Source organism: Hevea brasiliensis, chromosome 7 (assembly GCF_030052815.1).
Source record: "Hevea brasiliensis isolate MT/VB/25A 57/8 chromosome 7, ASM3005281v1, whole genome shotgun sequence".
In the NCBI taxonomy this organism is placed as follows: domain Eukaryota; kingdom Viridiplantae; phylum Streptophyta; class Magnoliopsida; order Malpighiales; family Euphorbiaceae; genus Hevea; species Hevea brasiliensis.
The window spans coordinates 97,152,180-97,174,051 of NC_079499.1; the positions used below are offsets into that span (position 1 = coordinate 97,152,180).

The 21,872-nt window shown below is 32.8% G+C and overlaps 2 protein-coding genes and 3 pseudogenes across 2 annotated transcripts; 3 read left to right on the top strand and 2 right to left on the bottom strand.

The window, feature by feature from the left end:
* Positions 1 to 1,316: 1,316 nt before the first annotated feature.
* Positions 1,317 to 6,858, bottom strand: LOC131181566 (protein CROWDED NUCLEI 4-like; annotated as a pseudogene).
* A 3,525-nt stretch (positions 6,859 to 10,383) lies between these two features.
* LOC131181407 (germin-like protein subfamily 1 member 7) lies at positions 10,384 to 11,282 on the bottom strand (annotated as a pseudogene).
* Positions 11,283 to 11,634: 352 nt separating this feature from the next.
* LOC110673614 (germin-like protein subfamily 1 member 7) lies at positions 11,635 to 12,665 on the top strand. The gene is made up of 2 exons (XM_021836744.2): positions 11,635 to 11,818; positions 11,985 to 12,665. The coding sequence occupies exons 1-2, from the start codon at positions 11,695 to 11,697 to the stop codon at positions 12,518 to 12,520; spliced, it is 660 nt and encodes a 219-aa protein (XP_021692436.2). The 5' UTR covers positions 11,635 to 11,694; the 3' UTR covers positions 12,521 to 12,665.
* A 1,411-nt stretch (positions 12,666 to 14,076) lies between these two features.
* Positions 14,077 to 14,937, top strand: LOC131181408 (germin-like protein subfamily 1 member 16; annotated as a pseudogene).
* A 5,128-nt stretch (positions 14,938 to 20,065) lies between these two features.
* LOC131181705 (germin-like protein subfamily 1 member 13) lies at positions 20,066 to 20,974 on the top strand. The gene is made up of 2 exons (XM_058150543.1): positions 20,066 to 20,189; positions 20,363 to 20,974. The coding sequence occupies exons 1-2, from the start codon at positions 20,066 to 20,068 to the stop codon at positions 20,911 to 20,913; spliced, it is 675 nt and encodes a 224-aa protein (XP_058006526.1). The 3' UTR covers positions 20,914 to 20,974.
* Positions 20,975 to 21,872: the final 898 nt, after the last annotated feature.

Sequence of the window (21,872 nt, forward strand, 5' to 3'; positions counted from 1 at the left end):
TGGCAAAATTCAAGTACTAATATATTAAAACTTAAATACTCCTTAAATGTCTCAAAATTAAAGTCAAGCAATCGTAAAATAACTACTCTTCTATTTTCATCAAGATTAGCATCATAATCTTCTTCATCTTCTTCTACACCTTCATACTCTTCATACTTATCTTCAAATCAATATCTTCATCATCTTCCTCAACTTTAAGTTCTAAAAGAGTATTATTATTTAGTTCTCAAGTTAGTGGATGATGTTATTCCTTTTTTCCTTGGCATAGATCTTAAAATGGGTGTAGATGCAATATATATTTTTTTAAAGATATAAAGATAATAAGAGAGTGTTAGTATTTAAAATGGAAATATGGGAGATTTGTGGTCCTAGTAGTGATGATTTGATGAGATTTTGGCAACTAACTATCACTAGCAATACTAATTTTGAAATTTTGAAAATTTCCCAGTGTATCAATATCAGGTAGATCAATAAATTTCGAGATGAGTAGTAGTACTTTTTGTCAATGAAATGCTAGCGGAAGGTGGAAATAAAGAAGGCAGGTCATTCTAGAGCGTTACAAATTCTAGAGGAGCTAGAGTTGAAGCCTTGCGGCGCCTCTAATAACTATGTAAACTACTCAGCTAGCAATCAACATTCTTCCTTTTTATTTTTTTTTTTCAAGTCTTTCGATTAGCAGGAGTCTGGATAGTTTCTTACCCCTTCATTTGGTTACAATAAGAAAGAAACAAGATTTTCCACCTATGCATTGTTTCATTTTTATTTTTCAAATTGAAAGAACTTAGAACTAAACTAACTCAATAAAGCAGGATTCAATGTTCAACCTTCAACATCCAAATTTAAAATTTTGGAATTCAAATTTTTTATATACAAAATTATCATTTTTCTCTTATAATTATATATATTTTTTCTTATTCTAAAACATATGAACAACGAAAATTATCGCAAAAAAAAAAAAATTCCAATATGCTAAAAACAGAAAATGAAACTGAAAGAAGCACCAAAATTTCTATGATTAAAGAAAGTTACAAAACGCAAGAAAAACAAACCTCAGATTCAAGTTTCGCGATATAAGCTATGAGAGCAGCTTTGTCTCTTATTCTAATGGAGTCCTCATCAAACCCTGCCTCCTTGAGCCGTTTCCAGATAGTCTCGTCGCTGAGTGGGGTCTTCAAAACCCTGGCACCAGGCGTTATCGATAAAGGTCTACCCGTACTAGGAGTGACTGGGCTCGCCATCTCCGGAGTCCAATCACCAACCTAGTAGCATAAAAACCTAAATTCCGCAATCTGGTAGAGTTGTGTAGTGGAAATCCGTCAACTAAAATTTCCTTTCGCTTTTTCTCGCACTTTCCCGCACTTTCTCTTTCTGCACCTTGCTTTTCTATATCTTTTTCTTTCAACTGAAAAGAGAAGGACCGAGCCACCGACCAGGCATTTGATTTTTTTTACTGTGGACTGAATTAGTGAATACTGAAGACTGAGTTGGCGACTGGTAGAATATTGACAAAGAGAGGGTACAGGGGTCAGGCTAAGCGTCATCGTTTTACGGGATTGACATTTTGTTTTAGCAGCTAGAAATTGGGATTGAAAATTAAAATTTGAGCGTGTAAGGGGAGTGAGCTCATCATTCAAACTTTCCCATTCCCTGCCCCTTCGCTCACGGTCTAAATTTATCTCTGTTCTCTCAGAATCAAGCTTCTTCATTTCGAAACCAACCTGCTCCAACTCTTTTGCTGCTTTCTCCTTAAGAGAAACAATATGTTGAAGTTCAATTTTCTTTTCTATCTCAAAGGCTTTCACTTGATCCCTTAAATAACTTTCTATCTCTTCTCGCCTTTTCTCTATACTGTTCTCCAGCTCTCTCTTCTGCATTTCAATACCCAACAAGAAATCTGTATGTTCCTTCTGAATTTTGTTGAACCACACTGAATGCTCCTACTCCATCTTGTTCATGAATTCCTCCCGTTCATGGTTAAGCGACTCAAAATCTTGCTTATGTTGTTCTCGAATTGTTTCCTTCTCTAGTATTAGGCTATCCCGCTCATCCTTGAGTAACCTACAAACAGCTTGCCTCTCCTCAACTATATGCTCATCTTCCATCCGCAGTTCTTCCCTTTTTCCATCAATCAACTCCCATTCAGTTTCAAACTTAGCCTTTCCAACCTTCAATCTGTCTTCTTCAGCCATAAGTTCCAATTTCTGAGCCCTGACCATATCAACCTCTTCTTTAAGTTTCATCTCCAAAACCGAGAGCTCATTTGTTTCATATGCCATAGTCTCAAGTTTCTCCTTTGCACAATCAATTTGTTTCTTTTTGTCTTCCAAGGAATTCAAAGACTCCTGGAGTTCTAACTTTATTTTGTTAATCTCTTCTTTTTCTTGCTGTAGAAGTGCTCTCCTTAATTCACTGTCCTTCTCAGCAGCAATAAGACTTCTTTCTCTCTCATCAAGAATACTCATCTTCTCTGCCACATCTTTCTCCTCATCAGCCAACGTCCTTGACTGAACCTCTAAGTCATGTTCCCTGTCACTCAACATGTCCTCCCGTCATTTAAGATCCAACTCCCTCAATTCCCAAGCTCGTCTCTTGGCCTCAATTTCATCTTCCACCAATTTGCAGTTCATCTCCAACTCAGCTTCTAATTCTGACTTTCTTGTTTTCAGAACAATCTCATGATTGGCAATAACTTTCCGAATTTCAACCTGCATTGTCCATTCGCAATCTCACAATGAAACATAAATAAATAAAAGAGGTATAAGCATTCATATTGGTAATAAAGCCCATTGTTTACTGCACACCATATTTTTATTCCAATAAAAATGGAGGTTAAGATAGAATAACTTACAGATTCCTTGCCTGTCAGTTTTTCTTGAAAATCAAGTAACTCTTGCTCTCTCTTGTTTAGTAGAGCTTCCCTCTCAATAACAGCCTACATTCACCCAAAAGAAAACTGAAATAAATATTTTTTTTCAAGAAACTCAGGAACAATTTAATAGGACAGCAATTCACACTGATATTTAAAAAATTGAAAATATAACTGCTTCTCTTTGAGTTGAGGAAGCCACAGTCAGCTCCAAGTTGGATTTCTTGTCATGCAAGTCTCTAAGTTCCTTCTCAATCCTTGTTTTTGAGTTCTCCAACTCCTTTTCCAGACGATTTAGCTCTTGACATTTGCTAGCAACATAATCCTCCCTCTGATTGAGCAAAGCTTGTCCATCAAGTAACCTTTCATGTTCCTGCTGCAGAACTTTCTGTCTCTCACTCAAAGTTTGTCTCTCAATAACAATCTCCTTCTCTTTTGCATCACAACTAAGATATGAAGGGATCACAAGTTAACAACATTACTAAAAGAACCTAACAACTGAAAGACCAAAAGCAACCTTTGGCAAGGTTATTGCCATTTTATATGACAAATTATGCATCACTTAGAATTCAAAACCAGGATAAATGTATCAATATGCCTGTTCAGATCATTTTGCCATAATGTAAAATGCCCAAGGTCATCGCCATTTAACATGACTAAAAGCAGTCTAATATTCCCAATCACAATTATTGAAAATCCTAAATACTACTAAAACTCTAAACTTGCTAAACAGAAAATTTACAAGAAAAACAATGAATTTCATAATTAAGAACTATATCAAAATAATCCCAAAATCTAATTTCCCTTGACAGTATCATTCTTTCTCTAATGAGTGAGAGAAAAAATATGCCAGCAAACTGAAGTGCACCAGAGACCATCACATCCATCTGCATCTGCTCCACTCAAATTTCGTTGACTAACTATAGTTTAGACAGTAAAAGGATGAATAAAATACATACTCAGCTTTGAAAGCGGTGACACGCCTGCCAAGATCATCTTCACGTGCTTCAACTTCCTGGAGCTTTCTTTCTGCAGCTCGACGATACTGGCTAGCTTCTGCTTGTAAAGCTTCTGCAGCAAGCAGTTTTGCCTCAGAATCCATGTATTTTTTCTGCGCATCTTCAACCATACTACATGCATCAGCCAATTTACATTCAGCAGCAAACTTGGTTTCAGCAGATTTAGCACGCATCTCATGCAAGGCCTTCTCAATCTATAAAATCCATAAGAAAACAATAAAAATTATACGGATAGAGATGACAAAAGAATAAGGAAGAACCTAATGAAAATCTTACACTTGTCATACACTCTTTCTCAACTCCCAAAGCCTTCTTTAAACTTTCTTCTCGTTTTCTTGCTTCAGCTAAAGCAGACAAGTGTGCAGCTTGATCACGCTTTTGTTTTAGTTCAGCTGCTTCAGAAGAGGCTTTGATCTGCTCAAATTTTGAAGTAAAATCATTTCTTTCCAATATGAGAAGACCCATGTGGTGTTGAAGGTCAAAGATCTACATTAAGTGACACTGTTCAGAAACACAGTGAAGCAAGAATATCGTTGCCAAATCTAGCTAGAATCTCTCCAGAATTTAAGTCTCTATTACATAATGAAGCCTAACAGAAAAGGGAACATTTAATCCACCTTTCCATTAAACCATTAGTTGCGGGCTTAAAATAAATTAAAAATTCGATTACAACAAGGATTACACCCAATGTAAAATCAAACACAAGTATAGCATATTGGCTGACATTTTACTATAACTGGCCGCATGATAATAAGATCTGCTCTGATCATTCTATTTTTCATTTTCCCATAAACCTCAAAGGAAGACGACGCAAGGCCTGAATCAGATGCAAGTCTAGAATAAATGATAAAAGCATAAAACATGAGTTTTAAACCATTACGAAACATTTCTCCTGATGAATAATTTTTCAAGTAGTGACTTTTTTAACTCTCCTTGATCCAGTAATGCTGCTACAAATAAGCAAAACAAATTAGACCATATCTATCAATTGTTGAATAATTATGAACGAGAATGCACTTAACTTCTTCTCTAACAACTAAAATCATTCTTCACATTTTTAGTCCATTTTTAAAGCTAATTATTTGGCCCACCATAATTGATCACTACCCCTAGTTACAATTTATATATGATTGAAATGTCATGCATGACTATTAAGACCACTGGAATATAATTGTGATTGTGAAATTCTCAAAGCCATGATTCATTTATTTATGTCGCTCTTCCCCTATAATCGATTGAAGTTCCAAATTTTCAAAGAAAATTGGTTTCAATAGCTCAAATGTGCAATAGTTTTTGCACAAAAATACCAATAAACTGCCATAAGTATGAAAGACTCAAGGCGCACTAAAGCGCCTAGGGTCCTGGAGCCTTGAAGCAATGCCCAAGCGCACGCTTGGCAAGGTGAGGTGCAAAAAAAAAAAATCATAAAAGTCAAATAAATGTGAATACTCCAATAAACTTCAAATAATAAAAAACTAAAAATAATAATAACTAATAAATATTCAAGTAATAATTTTTTTTTTGGCAAAATTCAAATACTAATATATTAAAACTTGAATACTCTTTAAATGTCTCAAAATTAAAGTCAAGCAATCGTAAAATAACTATTCTTCTATTTTCATCAAGATTAGCATCATAATCTTCTTCATCTTCTTCTACACCTTCATACTCTTCATACTTATCTTCAAATCAATATCTTCATCATCTTCCTCAACTTTAAGTTCTAAAAGAGTATTATTATTTAGTTCTCAAGTTAGTGGATGATGTTTTTCCTTTTTTCCTTGGCATAGATCTTAAAATGGGTGTAGTTGCAATATATATTTTTTTTAAAGATATAAAGATAATAAGAGAGTGTTAGTATTTAAAATGGAAATATGGGAGATTTGTGGTCCTAGTAGTGATGGTTTGATGAGATTTGGCAACTAACTATCACTAGCAATACTAATTTTGAAAATTTGAAAATTTCCCAGTGTATCAATATCAGGTAGATCAATAAATTTCGAGATGAGTAGTAGTACTTTTTGTCAATGAAATGCTAGCGGAAGGTGGAAATAAAGAAGGCAGGTCATTCTAGAGCGTTACAAATTCTAGAGGAGCTAGAGTTGAAGCCTTGCGGCGCCTCTAATAACTATGTAAACTACTCAGCTAGCAATCAACATTCTTCCTTTTTATTTTTTTTTTTCAAGTCTTTCGATTAGCAGGAGTCTGGATAGTTTCTTACCCCTTCATTTGGTTACAATAAGAAAGAAACAAGATTTTCCACCTATGCAATGTTTCATTTTTATTTTTCAAATTGAAAGAACTTAGAACTAAACTAACTCAATAAAGCAGGATTCAATGTTCAACCTTCAACATCCAAATTTAAAATTTTGTAATTCAAATTTTTTATATACAAAATTATCATTTTTCTCTTATAATTATATATATTTTTTCTTATTCTAAATCATATAAACAACGAGAATTATCGCAAAAAAAAAAAAAAAAAAAAAAATCCAACATGCTAAAAACAGAAAATGAAACTGAAAGAAGCACCGAAATTTCTATGATTAAAGAAAGTTACAAAACGCAAGAAAAGCAAACCTCAGATTCAAGTTTCGCGATATAAGCTATGAGAGCAGCTTTGTCTCTTATTCTAATGGAGTCCTCATCAAACCCTGCCTCCTTGAGCCGTTTCCAGATAGTCTCGTCGCTGAGTGGGGTCTTCAAAACCCTGGCACCAGGCGTTATCGATAAAGGTCTACCCGTACTAGGAGTGACCGGGCTCGCCATCTCCGGAGTCCAATCACCAACCTAGTAGCATAAAAACCTAAATTCCGCAATCTGGTTGAGTTGTGTAGTGGAAATCCGTCAACTAAAATTTACTTTCGCTTTTTCTCGCACTTTCCCGCACTTTCTCTTTCTGCACCTTGCTTTTCTATATCTTTTTCTTTCAACTGAAAAGAGAGGGACCGACCCACCGACCAGGTATTTGATTTTTTTTACTGTGGACTGAATTAGTGAATACTGAAGACTGAGTTGGCGACTGATAGAATCTTGACAAAGAGAGGGTACAGGGGTCAGGCTAAGCGTCGTCGTTTTACGGGATTGGCATTTGCAGCTAGAAATTGGGATTGAAAATTAAAATTTGAGCGTGCAAGGGGAGTGAGCTCATCAGTCAAACTTTCCCATGCCGAGCGTCAACGGTTAAATAATCAAAAGAAAATTACGTTAAATATTTTCATTGAAATTTTTATTATTTTTCTATAATTTCAAGTAATTATACTCACATTTTAATATAAATATTAAATTTAATAATTATTAAATTTTTTAAATAATATTAAATTAAAAAAGTATTTCTTTTTAATTTTAATTGGGATGACAATTATTCAAATTTTTAAAAATACTCGATTTGATAAAATCTTAATAAAATAGATTTAATTATCATATAATATAAATTTAAAATAAATTTATATTTAAAAAATAATATTTATGATATATTTAAGTTTTGCACGTTAGATATTTATTATTTAACTAGTTTATATAAATAATTAATTAAATATAAAATATATATTTTTTATAATAGAATTTATAAATTTTTATATATTTTATTTTAAATAAAATAAAATTTAAATATTTTATATAATTATTAAAATTTTAAAATATAAATTATTAATAAAAAATATTTTTATGTAGATTATTAATTAAAATATATAAAATTAAATAAATTTAGGTATTTTTTTAATAGTAATAATTGAATTTGGAATAGATTCAAGTTATAAAGAGTCAAAATTGAAATAGGGTTGAATTTATATTAATCTAGTTTCGAATTTGGGTAGGTAATTTTTATTTTGATTGGGTCCAAAAAATATAATCTATATCTATATCTATATCTATATATAATAGTAAAATATTTCTCATAATTTGTTACGTGGTATTCCCTTTGATATTATTGTCACGTAGTTAATATGGACAGAGTCTAACACTTATCAAACTTTTATTATGTGAAAGTTATAAATTATTTAATAATTACCCTATTGATACTATAATAAGTAAATATATATATTGATTAAAACGTATGATAAAAAAAATAATAAAAATAAAAATAATATAAGAGTATAATATGTAAGTTTAAAATGTTATATTATTTTTATATATTAAAATTAAAAATATATATATAAATTAAAATTAAAAAATATGAATTAAAATGATTTATAATTACATACATTAATATGGAGAATTTCCTAGTTTTTTGATAAACCTACATAAAGAATTAGTTGTGCAAATTGTTTCCACGTTTCCAAATGTAATTGGTAGACCAACTCCAGATTACAATTAACTGAAAAAGCTTACAAAAGTTTTGCACTGTTTCAATCATTTGGCCCAATTTTATATTAAATATTTATTTCAAATTTTTTTTATAACTAATGAAAGCATGTATAATTTAAATATTAAAATTATTAATTTAATAAATTTTATACTAAATTTTTAATTTAAAAATTATTAAATTTATTTTTATATAAATTTGAGTTCATAATTATTCTACTTTAATTTAAGGGTTTTTAGACTTTAAAAAATCTTTTATTACTTAAAAAAAATCTCTTCTCAAATAAATGTGTAAAAGCTTATTCAATTAACTAAAAGCAAGATAATGACAATACCAACATTTTCTTTTATATTAAGCTTATTTTTTTTATTTAAAAATAAAGTGGTCTTTAAGATTAGAGTGTGTATTATTCGGTTATAATTAAATAATCAAACTGAACCGATAAAATTTAATTATTTTTATAAGAGTAAATTTAATTTGATTTAATTTTTTATTAATAATAATAAAATTTTTCGTTTTTAGCTATCGATTCGATTACCTTTGATTTGGTAACTGAACTAATCAAAGTAATCAAATTTTAATTAATTAATATATTAATTATAATTTTATTAACATTATATTATTTATAATTATTATTTTTATAATTTTATAATAATATTTAACTTATAATTATTATCTTATTAATATTAAATTATATTTATTATTTTTTATAAATAAAAAGAATATAAATATATTTTTATTAATATTTTATTAAATAATTAATAATATAAAATATATATTTTATTTTTTTCCGGTTAATTTGGTTATAATCGATAGCCAATCAAATTTTTTCGATTTCAGTTAATTTTGATTTTCTCTCAATTTTAATTGGGTTCAGTTAATATTTTTATAGTCGATTAATAATTTAATTAGTTGAAAATTTAATTCTTTTCGATTCGGTTAACCAAATGCTCACTAATATTTAAAATGTGAGATTTTGAGTTCGAGTTTCAATAACATCTAATTGTAATGTAAATGCAATTCTTCTTAAATTTATCATTGTTATAAAGAACTATTTACATTATTTTGTTTAAGAATTTACTTATTTTTCTTGAACTTAACATGTGAGACAAAATGAACTCACCTATATATCATGCAAAGCATATTGCTAACAGTAATATGATTGGGCATGTGATTTTTGTTTTCCAACTTCTGTATATCTTCAAATTTTTTTTTTTTAAATTCAATTTAGTCCTTATTTTTAAATAGATTTTGGCTATAATTGTGTATAATTGTGAATATTCTAAAAGTTTTGAATTTTTTTTATCTAATAAGTTTAATAAATAATATTTTGAATCTTTAAAATTTATTTTAAAAATTTCTAAGTGTTATATTTATGGTTACTGTTACGGTGTAAATTAACTGGAGAAGCAAGGTAAAAGAGGAATGAGAACATTTTCAAAAGAGAAAATGATTGATAATAATTTGGAATGAACATTCACATTTTTTAGGGAAAAGTAAACTTTTAACATTTAATATTTTAATTTTCGTTTTTTCTTTTTTTATATTTACAAGATTTATATTTTCAGTCTTTTACACTTAGATCTCAAATTGCTAATGCGCCTAATGTCAGCACTAAATTAGCACATGTTTGACGCTATTAATCACTTTATTCTTTAAATGCTAACAGGATTATGTCACATATTTTCAAATAAAGAAAAATCTCAAATCAATTTAATAAAATGCATAAGATACTAATTAATTATAAGAATTTTAATTATAAAAATTAAAATATATATATATATATATATATTTATAAACAATAAAAAATAAAAATTGAAGGATACATTTTATTAATTATAAGAATAAGGAAGAAATTTGAATTGTATGTGTCACATGATAAAAAAAAATTCAATGAATTTAATTTCAACTTTTTTAATTAGGGAATATCCAATTAACAAATCAAGAGCCACATAGGCTCTCATTTGCGGGCTTTATCAATTAGCACTTTTGTTGAGCTTAATTTGGATATTGGTATAACTGTTCTATGAAGAAGTAAGAAACTGCCATCTCACAAGAATATTTAAAACCCAAATCCAAAATCAATATGGAGATAATCTGCTCCTTATTATATTACAACAATGGTCATTGTAACAATAATATAAAAACTTGACAGATATGATGTCAATCACAATGCTGTTTATGTGACTCCTTAACTAATGGTTGTTCTTGTTGGTCTAGAATTGTTTCTGAAGATAGTTCACCACATTCTTGTCGAGTTGGAATGCCTTTGTGAGAACATCAGGGTTAATTGGTGGATTTGATCCAAACACTGCATTTGCAATTGTGATGACTCCTGGGTTTTGACTGCTCAATGCAGCAATAGCTACTGCATTAGTTTTTCCAATATTGAATTGGAAGTGAATGAGACCAATTGGAAACACAAAAACATCTCCTGCATTTAGAACTTTGGTAATGAGGCGATTGGGGTTTGATGTCACAAAACCCACATACAGGGTGCCTTCCAAGACTATTAGAATTTCTGTAGCACGAGGATGAGTGTGGGGTGGGTTTAGACCTCCATATGGTGCGAAATCAATACGAGCTAAGGATATACCAAGAGTGTTGAGTCCTGGTATTTTATCAACATTTAAGAGAGTTACATTTGATCCAACTTGATTTGATGTGTTTCCAGCAATATTAAGACCCGAAAAGGAGAAATCATTTGCTGTTACAAGCATTGGGTCCTTGCAGAATTTTCCATTGACAAAGACTGCATGAAAAATTGCAAAGTTAATACATAATAATTGAGTGAGTAAAGTAAATATATTATGTATCATGCAGGTAGGCTATCAACATAGTATATATTAAGGTATGGTCTAGAGAAGGCACAAACTCAAGGAAATTTAAAGAAGGGACAAGTGACATACCGCCATCCTTGGCGTCCTTAGTGGCCACGCAGAAGTCTTGAAGGGGACTAGGGTCATAGGCAGAGGCAAATGACGAAGCCAAAGCCAGAAGGACAAAACCAACAAGGAAATGAGCTCCTCCTTTCATTGTAATTAGGCTGTGTCTCTGTATAGCTAAACTGATCTCAAAGAGTCTTATAATTAGAGGTGAGGGATGGGATATATATCTTGCATGGATAAAAGATGTATTTATAGATGGAAGTCATTGAACAATTCTTAACAAATTATATTGATGAAGAATGGAAACTGCGGAAAATGGACTAATTCCAAGCCAAATTGTATTGATGTAGGCATAGGATCGAAGTTAAACAATGAAAAAGGTGCATAGTTGTTGTAGAATGGTTCGTCTATGGAATAAAATACTAAAAAAATAAACCATTGAAGACTAATTGAACAAGTCTTCATTTGTTTCCTGTACTGCAGACTAGTTCAATGACTCCCATCTATATATAAATACACTTGTTTCCCTTGCAAAATTATTCACAAGCACCTCTAAGCTCAAGCAATCTTCCTGAGTAAAAAGCTAAAGAAATCCAGCCTAGCCTAATTAACTACAACATGAAAGGAGCTTATTTCCTTGTAGCTTTTGTCTTCCTGGCTTTATCTTCCTCGTTTGCCCTTGCCTTCGACCCTAGCCCTCTTCAAGACTTTTGTGTTGCAATCAATGACCCCAAGGATGGTGGTATGTGATGTGCATTTCTAGATTAATTTCCATCTAATTGCTTTCTTTTTCTTTTTTCCCCATATGTTAGATTTGTTCCATTAATTTGAAGTAGATTACCTGAGATTGTCCCCATTTTTAATTGTTGTTCTTAATTTACTGTTAACCAACGTAATTTTGCATGCAGTGCTTGTGAATGGGAAATTCTGCAAGGACCCAATGCTTGCAACGGAAAATGACTTCTCTTTTTCGGGTCTCAACATTCCAGGAAATACATCAAATCAAATTGGATCAAATGTAACTCTTCTAAATGTTGACAAAATACCAGGACTCAACACTCTTGGTATATCATTAGCCCGTATTGACTTTGCACCATATGGAGGCCTAAACCCACCCCACACTCATCCTCGTGCCACAGAAATCCTAGTAGTTTTGAAAGGCACCCTCTATGTGGGTTTTGTCACGTCAAACCCCAACCGCCTCATTACCAAAGTTCTAAATGCAGGAGATGTTTTTGTGTTTCCAATTGGTCTCATTCACTTTCAGTTCAACATTGGTGAAACTAATGCAGTTGCTATTGCTGGATTGAGCAGCCAAAATCCAGGAGTTATCACAATTGCAAATGCAGTGTTTGGATCTAATCCACCAATTAACCCAGATGTTCTTACCAAGGCATTCCAATTGGACAAGAATGTGGTGAACTATCTTCAGAAACTATTCTAAATCAACTACCATTGGAGAATGCAGTTGATGATTTTTAGAAATTTTCCATATTGTTTTGATCATTATAAATGGTTGTAACATAATAAAGAGGTTCCTTTATGCCTCTCCACGTTGATTAATACATTATAGAATGCAGTTTGTTTAAGTACTTCTGTCTCTCTTAAACATACTAATATATAAAGCCACAATATAAGTGCTAACTCAAGAATGAATAATTCAAAATCATAATTGTGAATGATAATATCATCCTTGTTGCCTAGTCGAAGGCTTTTTATCAATGTAACTATCAATTTTCGCCTGAACCGGACTGACTGGTTTTGGTCAATCAAAGTTTACCGGTTTTGATTCTGAGTTAGATCGGTCAGCTTTCAATTCCGAACCAGACTGCAGCCATGATTATGATCATACAATTCAATGTCATTATGATCCATCCAATCGTCATCATCATCTAGAAAATCTAATAAATGAACCATCTTACTTCAATGTAAGAATAAGAGAAGCCAGATCTGGCAATTTGACATCGATATTGAATCTTCTGTAGTCGCTTACATCTAACTGCAGGAGGCACTAATTTACTTGCCAAACTAATAATTGTTATTGGTGAAATTCATTCTCGGCATTTTTGCAAGTTGTCATTTCACGTTAATTTCCTCTAATTGCCTGAGAAGCTTGTGGATTATGGCACCATAAATGGATAGATACAAGGGCCTGAAATGGAGGGGAACTCATATATAGGAAGCTTTTATTGCTAAGGTCTTCCTGAGATATGCCTGATGATATAGGGCAATAAGCGTTCAAGCCTATGGGTGGGGGGGATGTGGGGTGGTGTGGGTGGGGGATGGGGGTTGGGGGGTGGGGCGGGGTTATGACTAGGTGATTTTTTTTTTTTTTTTTTTAAGTACCTAATATGTTGGCCTATTCTTCAAATCATGTTGAACAAGAACTTTTAAGGCCCTTTAAACTTGATTAACTACACGTCTCCAGTACATAACTTCCCATCCCACATACTCTGGGAGTATTCCAATAGGCAATAGATGTTCAAATTGTGCCTACAAAGTCATTAACTGGGTTCCCAACAAAAAAATTATAGTCTTTTTATTTTCAACTACTCTTTACTCCTTCCAGAATTGTTGATGTGCTAGTAACTTGTAGGATACATGTCACTCTGCAATTACTCCGTATTAATCAACTAAAGAAGAAAACATGGATTAAGGAAGAAAGGACTACCCATATCGTATTGATGTAAGCATGGAATTTATTAGGCACGAAGAAAAATTAGTTGTTGTAGAATAGTTCATCCATAGAAATGAAAAACAAAGATTAACCACTGAAGACCAATTAAGCAATTATTCATTAATTTCTTGGACTGCGCAGATAACAAGGACTAGTTCTTAATAAAATCGGATTTATAAAAAAAAAAGGGTCTACTTCAATAACTCCAAACCCATCTATAAATACACTTGTTTCCCATGCAAGATTTCCAACCCACACTCAGCTCAAGCTGTCTCACAGAGTAAAAAGCTAAAGACATCCAGCCTAGCCTAGTTAATTACAACATGAAAGGAGCTCATTTCCTTATAGCTTTTGTCCTTCTGGCTTTGTCTTCTTCCTTTGCCTTTGCCTTCGACCCTAGTCCTCTTCAAGACTTTGGTGTTGCCACCAATGGCCCCAAGGATGGTGGTATGTGATGTGATTTCTATGATTAACTTTTCTTTCTTTCTCTTTTCTTCTGTAAATTCTGGATGGTGTGTTCTATTTCAGTATCACTTTTACTTTATCTATACATGTGATGTAGTTTATTAGCTTCCATCCATTTGAACAAGACTATTAACTGAGATTGATTTACACACTTAATTTTCGATGCAGTGTTCGTGAATGGAAAGTTCTGCAGAGACCCGATGCTTGCAACAGCAAACGATTTCTCTTTTTCTGGTCTCAACATCCCAGGAAATACATGAAATCAAGTTGGATCAAATGTGACTCTTATAAATGTTGACAAAATTCCAGGACTCAACACTCTCGGTATATCTATAGCTCGCATTGACTTTGCGCCATACGGAGGCCTAAACCCTCCACACATTCATCCTCGTGCCACAGAGATTCTAGTAGTCCTGGAAGGCACCCTGTATGTGGGTTTTGTCACATCAAACCCCAGTCGCCTCATTACCAAAGTTCTAAATGCAGGAGATGTTTTTGTTTTTCCAATTGGTCTCATTCACTTTCAATTCAACATTTGAAATACTAATGCAGTTGCTATTGCTGGACTAAGCAGCCAAAATCCAGGAGTCATCACAATTGCAAATGCAGTATTTGGATCCAATCCACCAATTAACCCTGAAGTTCTGGCCAAGGCATTCCAATTGGACAAGAATGTGGTGAACTATCTTCAGAAACAATTCTGGGTCAACAACCATTAGAAAGTGGTTGATAATATATATTTAGCAACTTTCCATATTGTTTTGACCTGTATACCAATGTTTTAACACAATAAGGAGGCAGTAATACGCCGCTCAGCGTTGATGTTGAGTCCACAATAATACTGCAGATTGTTTAAGCTCTTTATCTCCAAGTTATTCTTTCTAATTGGCTGCAATGTAGGCAACATTATCTCCAATTTTATTTTTTAGACAAATTGCAATTAGTATTTGAAAGTGAAATAAAATTACAAAACTAGAATAAAAAGATGGAATAAAATTTACAAAAACATTAAAAAATATATATATATTTTTTACTTTCATTAGATCAAAATCAATATTAATAAATAATGAGGTTTAAATCATACACTTGTTTTTAAAGAAAAAATGGCGTACAAATATGCTGATCACGTAACCTCGCCTATGTCAGGACTATATCTTGGAATATTTAAAGGAGACTAATTGAACATAAATATATTACCACATTGAAAAATCAATAATGAGATTCGAACTTAAAACTCTTAAAGTTGAAGACTTTGTTTATGAATCTATTATTACATGCTGCTTCAAATCCAACACCAATTGCCTTTGTAACACCCCAAAAATTTTAAATTTTATTATTTTATGAGTAATATTGATATTTTAATTTTATTTAAATTTTAAGAAATTATTTGAGATTTTTCGGATTTTAAAAATCGGGTTCGATTTTCCGAAAATATAAACTTTGATGATTTTTAAAAATTAATTTAAAGATCACGTGGCAAAACTAAAAATATATTTGGAGTTTACGAATTTTTCTGAGTTTTCTGAAATTTTTTTCAGAATTTTTGGATCTCGTTTTCGATCCCAAGGCAAAGTAAAAATTCAAAATTTTGTATTCTGAATCGAACCGGCAATATCGAACCGGACTGGATCGGACCGGTCCAATTGGACCGGCCATTCTTCTTCCTTTTTCTTCCTCTCCCGCACGCGTTTTTCTTCTTCTTCTCTTCCTCTCCCGTTTTCTCTCTCCTCCCTCCTTGCGCGCTACGCGCCTCCTCGCCACTTCACCGGCCGCTCGCCCCCGCCTACCCCAGCTCGTCGGCTGCCTCTTGGAACGCCGGAAAAAGGCGCCCGAAGCGACGTGACGCGCAAGCGCGCCGCTTCGTCTTCCCGGCCGAAATCCGGCCGATCCGGCCACCAATCGGACCGGGTCTTGTGTCGAAATCCATCTACCCGTCGAGAGCTTTCCATAGACACCAAGAACACCGAAATCCATCCAGCGGTTTGTTCAATTTTTGCCCGGAAAGTTTTAGCCCATTTTGACTTTTGGGCTAGATTTCTCGCAAACCGTGAACCTCACAAGAAAACCGAGAGTACCAGAGCGCTCCACTCGTCGAGAGCTTCACGGCGATATAAATTTTAAATTTTCTCGACACCGTTTTTCGATGGGTCCCACGAAACTTCGCAGTGTTTTTCCGAGCATTTAATGAGCTTAGAAAATTTCGTAAAATTTAAGTACTAACCCCCGTGTTGTGGGCTTCGTGTAGGTATCTTCAATTCGCGAAAATTCGACAGTTGTCTAGGTCTGTGAATTTCTTGCCAGACAGACCGGCTACAGGAAAAAGTCTCCAAATTGAATCGAGGTTTTGGCTACCCCATCATTGTCAGACGTCCCGAGCGCGTCCCTGGAGTCGGAATCGGCAAAGGTAAACCCGAACCTTGCTTTTTCGTAATTTTCTAGTGCTTAAATAAGATTAAAAATCCATAAAATATTCGTGGTAGCTCAGAAAATTATGATTCTTCTTGCAATAGCCTAGTAATATTGCTAAGGAGCGCGGGGCAAAGTTTTAGAATTTTTAGAGCTTATTTGGGCAATTTTTGCAAAAATGATCAATTATAAGGACTAAATTGAAATTTTACATATTGTGATGGATGACTGATTTGATGGGCCCAGGAGGGGCTGTGTGATGTGATTGAGTTGTGGATATATGGGTTGTGAATATAGAAGTGTGTTTTGAGCCCTTTTGCAGGTTAGGTAGGTCATAGGTATAGGGGAGACTCTGCCGGATTTTCGGCACGACTTAGGACGTATTTGGTCTTTTCTTAATTTGTATTGAGTCATTTGTATTAAATAATTGTAATGTAATTGTCAGGTGAGCCGAGACAACCTTCTTCCTCCGCTCAGCCGCCACAGTGACCGTTGTCAAGTCTATGAGTAAAATATTAATTTTAATTGTAATTTCGATATTATTATATGTTCAAGCATGCCCATGGATCACTTATATGCATATATTTAAGTAGTTAAACTCTAGGCACGATTTATGTTGCATTCATAACTGTTAAAGTGCCATGGATGTTGTTGTGGTAATTTGGAGCAGTGTGCGTGCGTTGGCATGCGTGTGATGTGATTTGGACTATGGATAGGACGGGTAGTCACGGCTTGAGATCTTCGCTGGGACCCGATCCTTCGGGGATAGTCACGGCTTGAGTTCTTCGCTGGGACCCCGATTTGGTTTATTAAGCGAAAGTCCGGCTTGAGTTTTTCTCTGGCACTAGGTTGGATTTAAGAGAGCTGTATAGGGGATTAGCTCCCATATATTATGATTGATATTACTGGGTGTGTGAGTACTCCAAATTACCTTTTTGCTGTTATGATGTGAAAATATTGTTGATGTTGCATTTCACTCCACAGGTTGCATTAGTTTTAGATAGTTATAGAGATTATGGTTAAAATTGATATTTTACTTCTGAGTCGAACGCTCACTCCTGTTCAATATTTTTCCAGGCCACAGGAGGATATTTTTGAGGTTAACCTACTTTTCTCCCTCGCAGGTCATTTATTAATGTCTGTATAAACCTGTTAACTCTAGAATTTCCGCATGTGTTAGAAATATTTATTTGATTTGGGTCTGTATTATAAATTGTTATTTTGGACCTGTAAACTTAAATTTTATGCATGTTGATGGACTGGATGAGGGAGCTGAGCTCCCATTTATTTTTATGTTGATGTGAGTATGTGGAGGGTGAGCTGAGCTCCCCAATTGTTTATATATTGTGTTTACAGGTCGGGTGAGTCAAAAACTCCCCGTTGAAATGTCCATATTATGGCCGGACTCTGTCCTGTTGATTTCTTCAAATTGGACCCAAATAGGCCTTAGAGTTGGGTTAAGGAATAGTTAGGCTTACTACGGGCCTCGGGGGCTTTAGGCTGGCCCAGGTCCTAGTGCCGGTCCGGCCCATAGGTTGGGTCGTGACAGCCTTGACCATGACCATGTCTTTGAGAAAATAACTTATCACATCATATGTATAATTAATTAAATATGTATCTATAATGTCTGAAATTGGATTGCTTTACTACTCCACTTTCTTCCGCAAAATTTATTATTTTAGTATTTGAAGAAGCAGTCATTAACTACTTTCCAAATTCTATCACCCTTTTAAATAATTTTTACATTGGAAGTTAATTTAATTTTCATTAAAAAAATTAAATTGACAAAAATCCCATTGAAATATTACTTGAAAAAGGAAATGGATGTTAAATCACATCTTGTTTGAAGTTTATGATCTCAAATTTTTTCTCAATAAAAATCCAAATTATTCATCGGGTCACCATAAAAAAAATTTTAGATTATTTTAAATTGTGAGTCATTTTATGTTAAAATATTGAATTTATTTAAAAATAATAATTTTATTTATTTAATTCTTAGATCAATGTTCAAATTAATTGAATTAAGTCCAAAACATCACTAATTGATTGATACACATTCTAAGTGAAACTAGAAAAGCGTAATGATGAATAAACAATTAGAGACGTCTAGTAAAATATTTCTAATTAAATAAAACTATTTTTAAATTAAAAATAATTTTAATCATTATATTTTCATTAATAACAATTTTTGCATTGTAAAATAGTCATCTCATAGGACGAACCTTAATTTGTTCCAAAAAAACTTAGGTAGATATAACAATATTTTATGTGATGATATTTTTTCATTCCCATTAATATTTGGAGACATTATTTAAAAGTTTTGAAATCTTTTCATTTCGTCTTTAATTTTCATTTTTCTTGTATATAACTGGGAATTGCTTAGTCTTGGATTTTTTTCCTTAGTCTTGCAACAATGCTATTCTATTTCTTCTTTTTTTTTTATTCATTTAATTTTATAGATGAACCATTCTACAGCAACTCTAAATAAACATTTTTTTTTTATAGCTTCCAAAATATAATTCAATCAGCTTGGAACTAGTAAGTTTTTCAATTTCTTTTTTATATTTTTTTTCCCTATTTTTGTTTCTCATTCTGCTCTAGTAAATTTTTAATCATACTAATAAAGAACAACTTTGCTTAGCATGCACTAAGTAACCCATGAGGTGAAGTCGAACACACCATAGATAGACCTTTTCATTGAAAGAAAATTTAAGTTATGGTATGAATTAATCAAGTCAAATATCAACCATTTATGCCCAAATTAATATATTTGGAAGGAAAAAAAAAGAACTTTCCAAATTGTAAAGAAATCAATCCATGCATTATCCAGGGTGGATAACTTTCAACTGCATTGACTTTGCCCCAACCAAAGACATAACTTGCAACTGCATATATATATATATATATATATATATATATATATATTTATCATCCCATATGTTTTTACAAACCATATTATCAATTAAAATAGATGTTAAAATTGCATCTACAAAGGCAACAAGAAGATTTCAGTCTTTTTTTTTTTAATTACTCTTTGCTTGTTCCAGAATTGTTGTCATACAAATAACTTGTAGGGTACATGTTACTCTGCAATTGCTCTATATTGATTAGCTAAGACGAAAACATGGAAAGAAGGAAGGACGAGTTCCAACACAAATTTTATTGATGTAAGCATAGGAAGGTATATAGACATGAAGAAAAATGTGTATAGTTGTTGTAGAATGCTTCATCCATGGAATAGAAAAAACCAAAAATCAACTGCTGAAGACCATTTAAGCAATTCTTCATTAATTTAATGTAGGACTAGGTCAATGACTCCAAACCCCAACTATAAATACACTTGTTTCCCATGCAGGATTTCCTATCTCCACTCAGCTCAAGCACTCTTCCTGAGTAAAAAGCTAGAGACATCCAGCCTAGCTTAGCCTAATTAATTACAACATGAACGGAGCTCATTTCCTTGTAGCTTTTGTCCTACTGGCTTTGTCATCCTCCTTTGCCTTTGCCTTCGACCCTAGTCCTCTTCAAGACTTTTGTGTTGCCATCAATGACCCCAAGGATGGTGGTATGATTAAATTTTTTTTTCTTTCTTTCTCATTTATTCCATACATTGTTGGTTGTGTGTTCTATTTCAGTATCACTTTTCCTTCATCAACATGTGATGCAATTTATTAGCTTCCATCCATTTGAACAAGATTATTATCTGAAATTGATTCCCCAACTTAATTTTCCCTGCAGTGTTCGTGAATGGAAAGTTCTGCAGAGACCCGATGCTTGCAACAGCAAACGATTTCTCTTTTTCGGGTCTCAACATCCTAGGAAATACATCAAATCAAGTTGGATCAAATGTAACTCTTTTAAATGTTGATAAAATACCAGGACTCAACACTCTTGGTATATCTATAGCTCGTATTGACTTTGCACCATACGGAGGCCTAAACCCACCACACATTCATCCTCGTGCCACAGAGATTCTAGTAGTCTTGGAAGGCACCCTGTATGTGGGTTTTGTTACATCAAACCCCAATCGACTCATTACCAAAGTTCTAAATGCAGGAGATGTTTTTGTGTTTCCAATTGGTCTCATTCACTTTCAATTCAACATTGGAAATACTAATGCAGTTGCTATTGCTGGACTGAGCAGCCAAAATCCAGGAGTCATCACAATTGCAAATGCAGTGTTTGGATCTAATCCACCAATTAACCCTGATGTTCTGGCTAAGGCATTCCAATTGGACAAGAATGTGGTTAACTATCTTCAGAAACAGTTCTGGGTCAACAACCATTAGAAAATTGTTGATAATATATATTTAGTTGCTTATTGTTTTGTTCAGTATATCAAGGTTGTAATACAATAAGAAGGCGCTAGCACGCCTCACAATGTTGATTTTGAGTCGACAGTAATACTGTGCTCTGTTTTCTTTATCTGCCAATACCGTCATTTTCACTCTTACTTCCCATGTTTTCTTTCTTTAAACTATTATTCTTTCTAATTGGCTGGAACCTAGGCAACATCATCTCCAATTTTTTTTTTTTAGACAAATTGCCATTAATATTTGAAAGTGAAATAAAATTACAAAATTAGAATTAAATAAATTAAATAAATTTATAAAAACATTAACAAGTCAGATTTTTTTTTTTTTTTACCATTATTAGGCCAAAATGAAAATTAATAAATAATGAGATTTAAAACTTTAACTTTTTAAACAAAGGGTGGACATATAGGCTGATCACACACCTACTAGAAAGTATTGCATCCTGAATCATCCTCATTGCACCTTTATCGGGCCAAAGCTTAGTAAACTTCTGTGAATAGGGTTAATTGGATATAAATATGCTACCACATCAAGTTTGTTGGTGAGAACCTGAAACTTTTCAAATTAAATGAATCTTCCTTACCACCTAAATCAACCCATTAGAAATTTTGTAACGTGGAGTTTCAACTAAAAGAAAAAAAGAAATCTATCCATTAAAAATCCAGTGTAGAGCTCATTTGGACTTTGTTTAAGAATCTGTTGCTAGATGCTGCTTCTTCAAATTCAACACTAATCAGTCTATGAGATAATAACTTCTAATTGCCTTGACCATGATAACTATGTCTTTGAGATAATAACTTGTCACATCTTGCGTACAATGAATTAATTAATATGTTATCTATGTACCTTTAAATTCTGAAATTGGGTTGCTTTACTCCACTCCTAGAAATTTTATTATTTTAGTATTTGTAGAGGCATTCATTAACCACTTT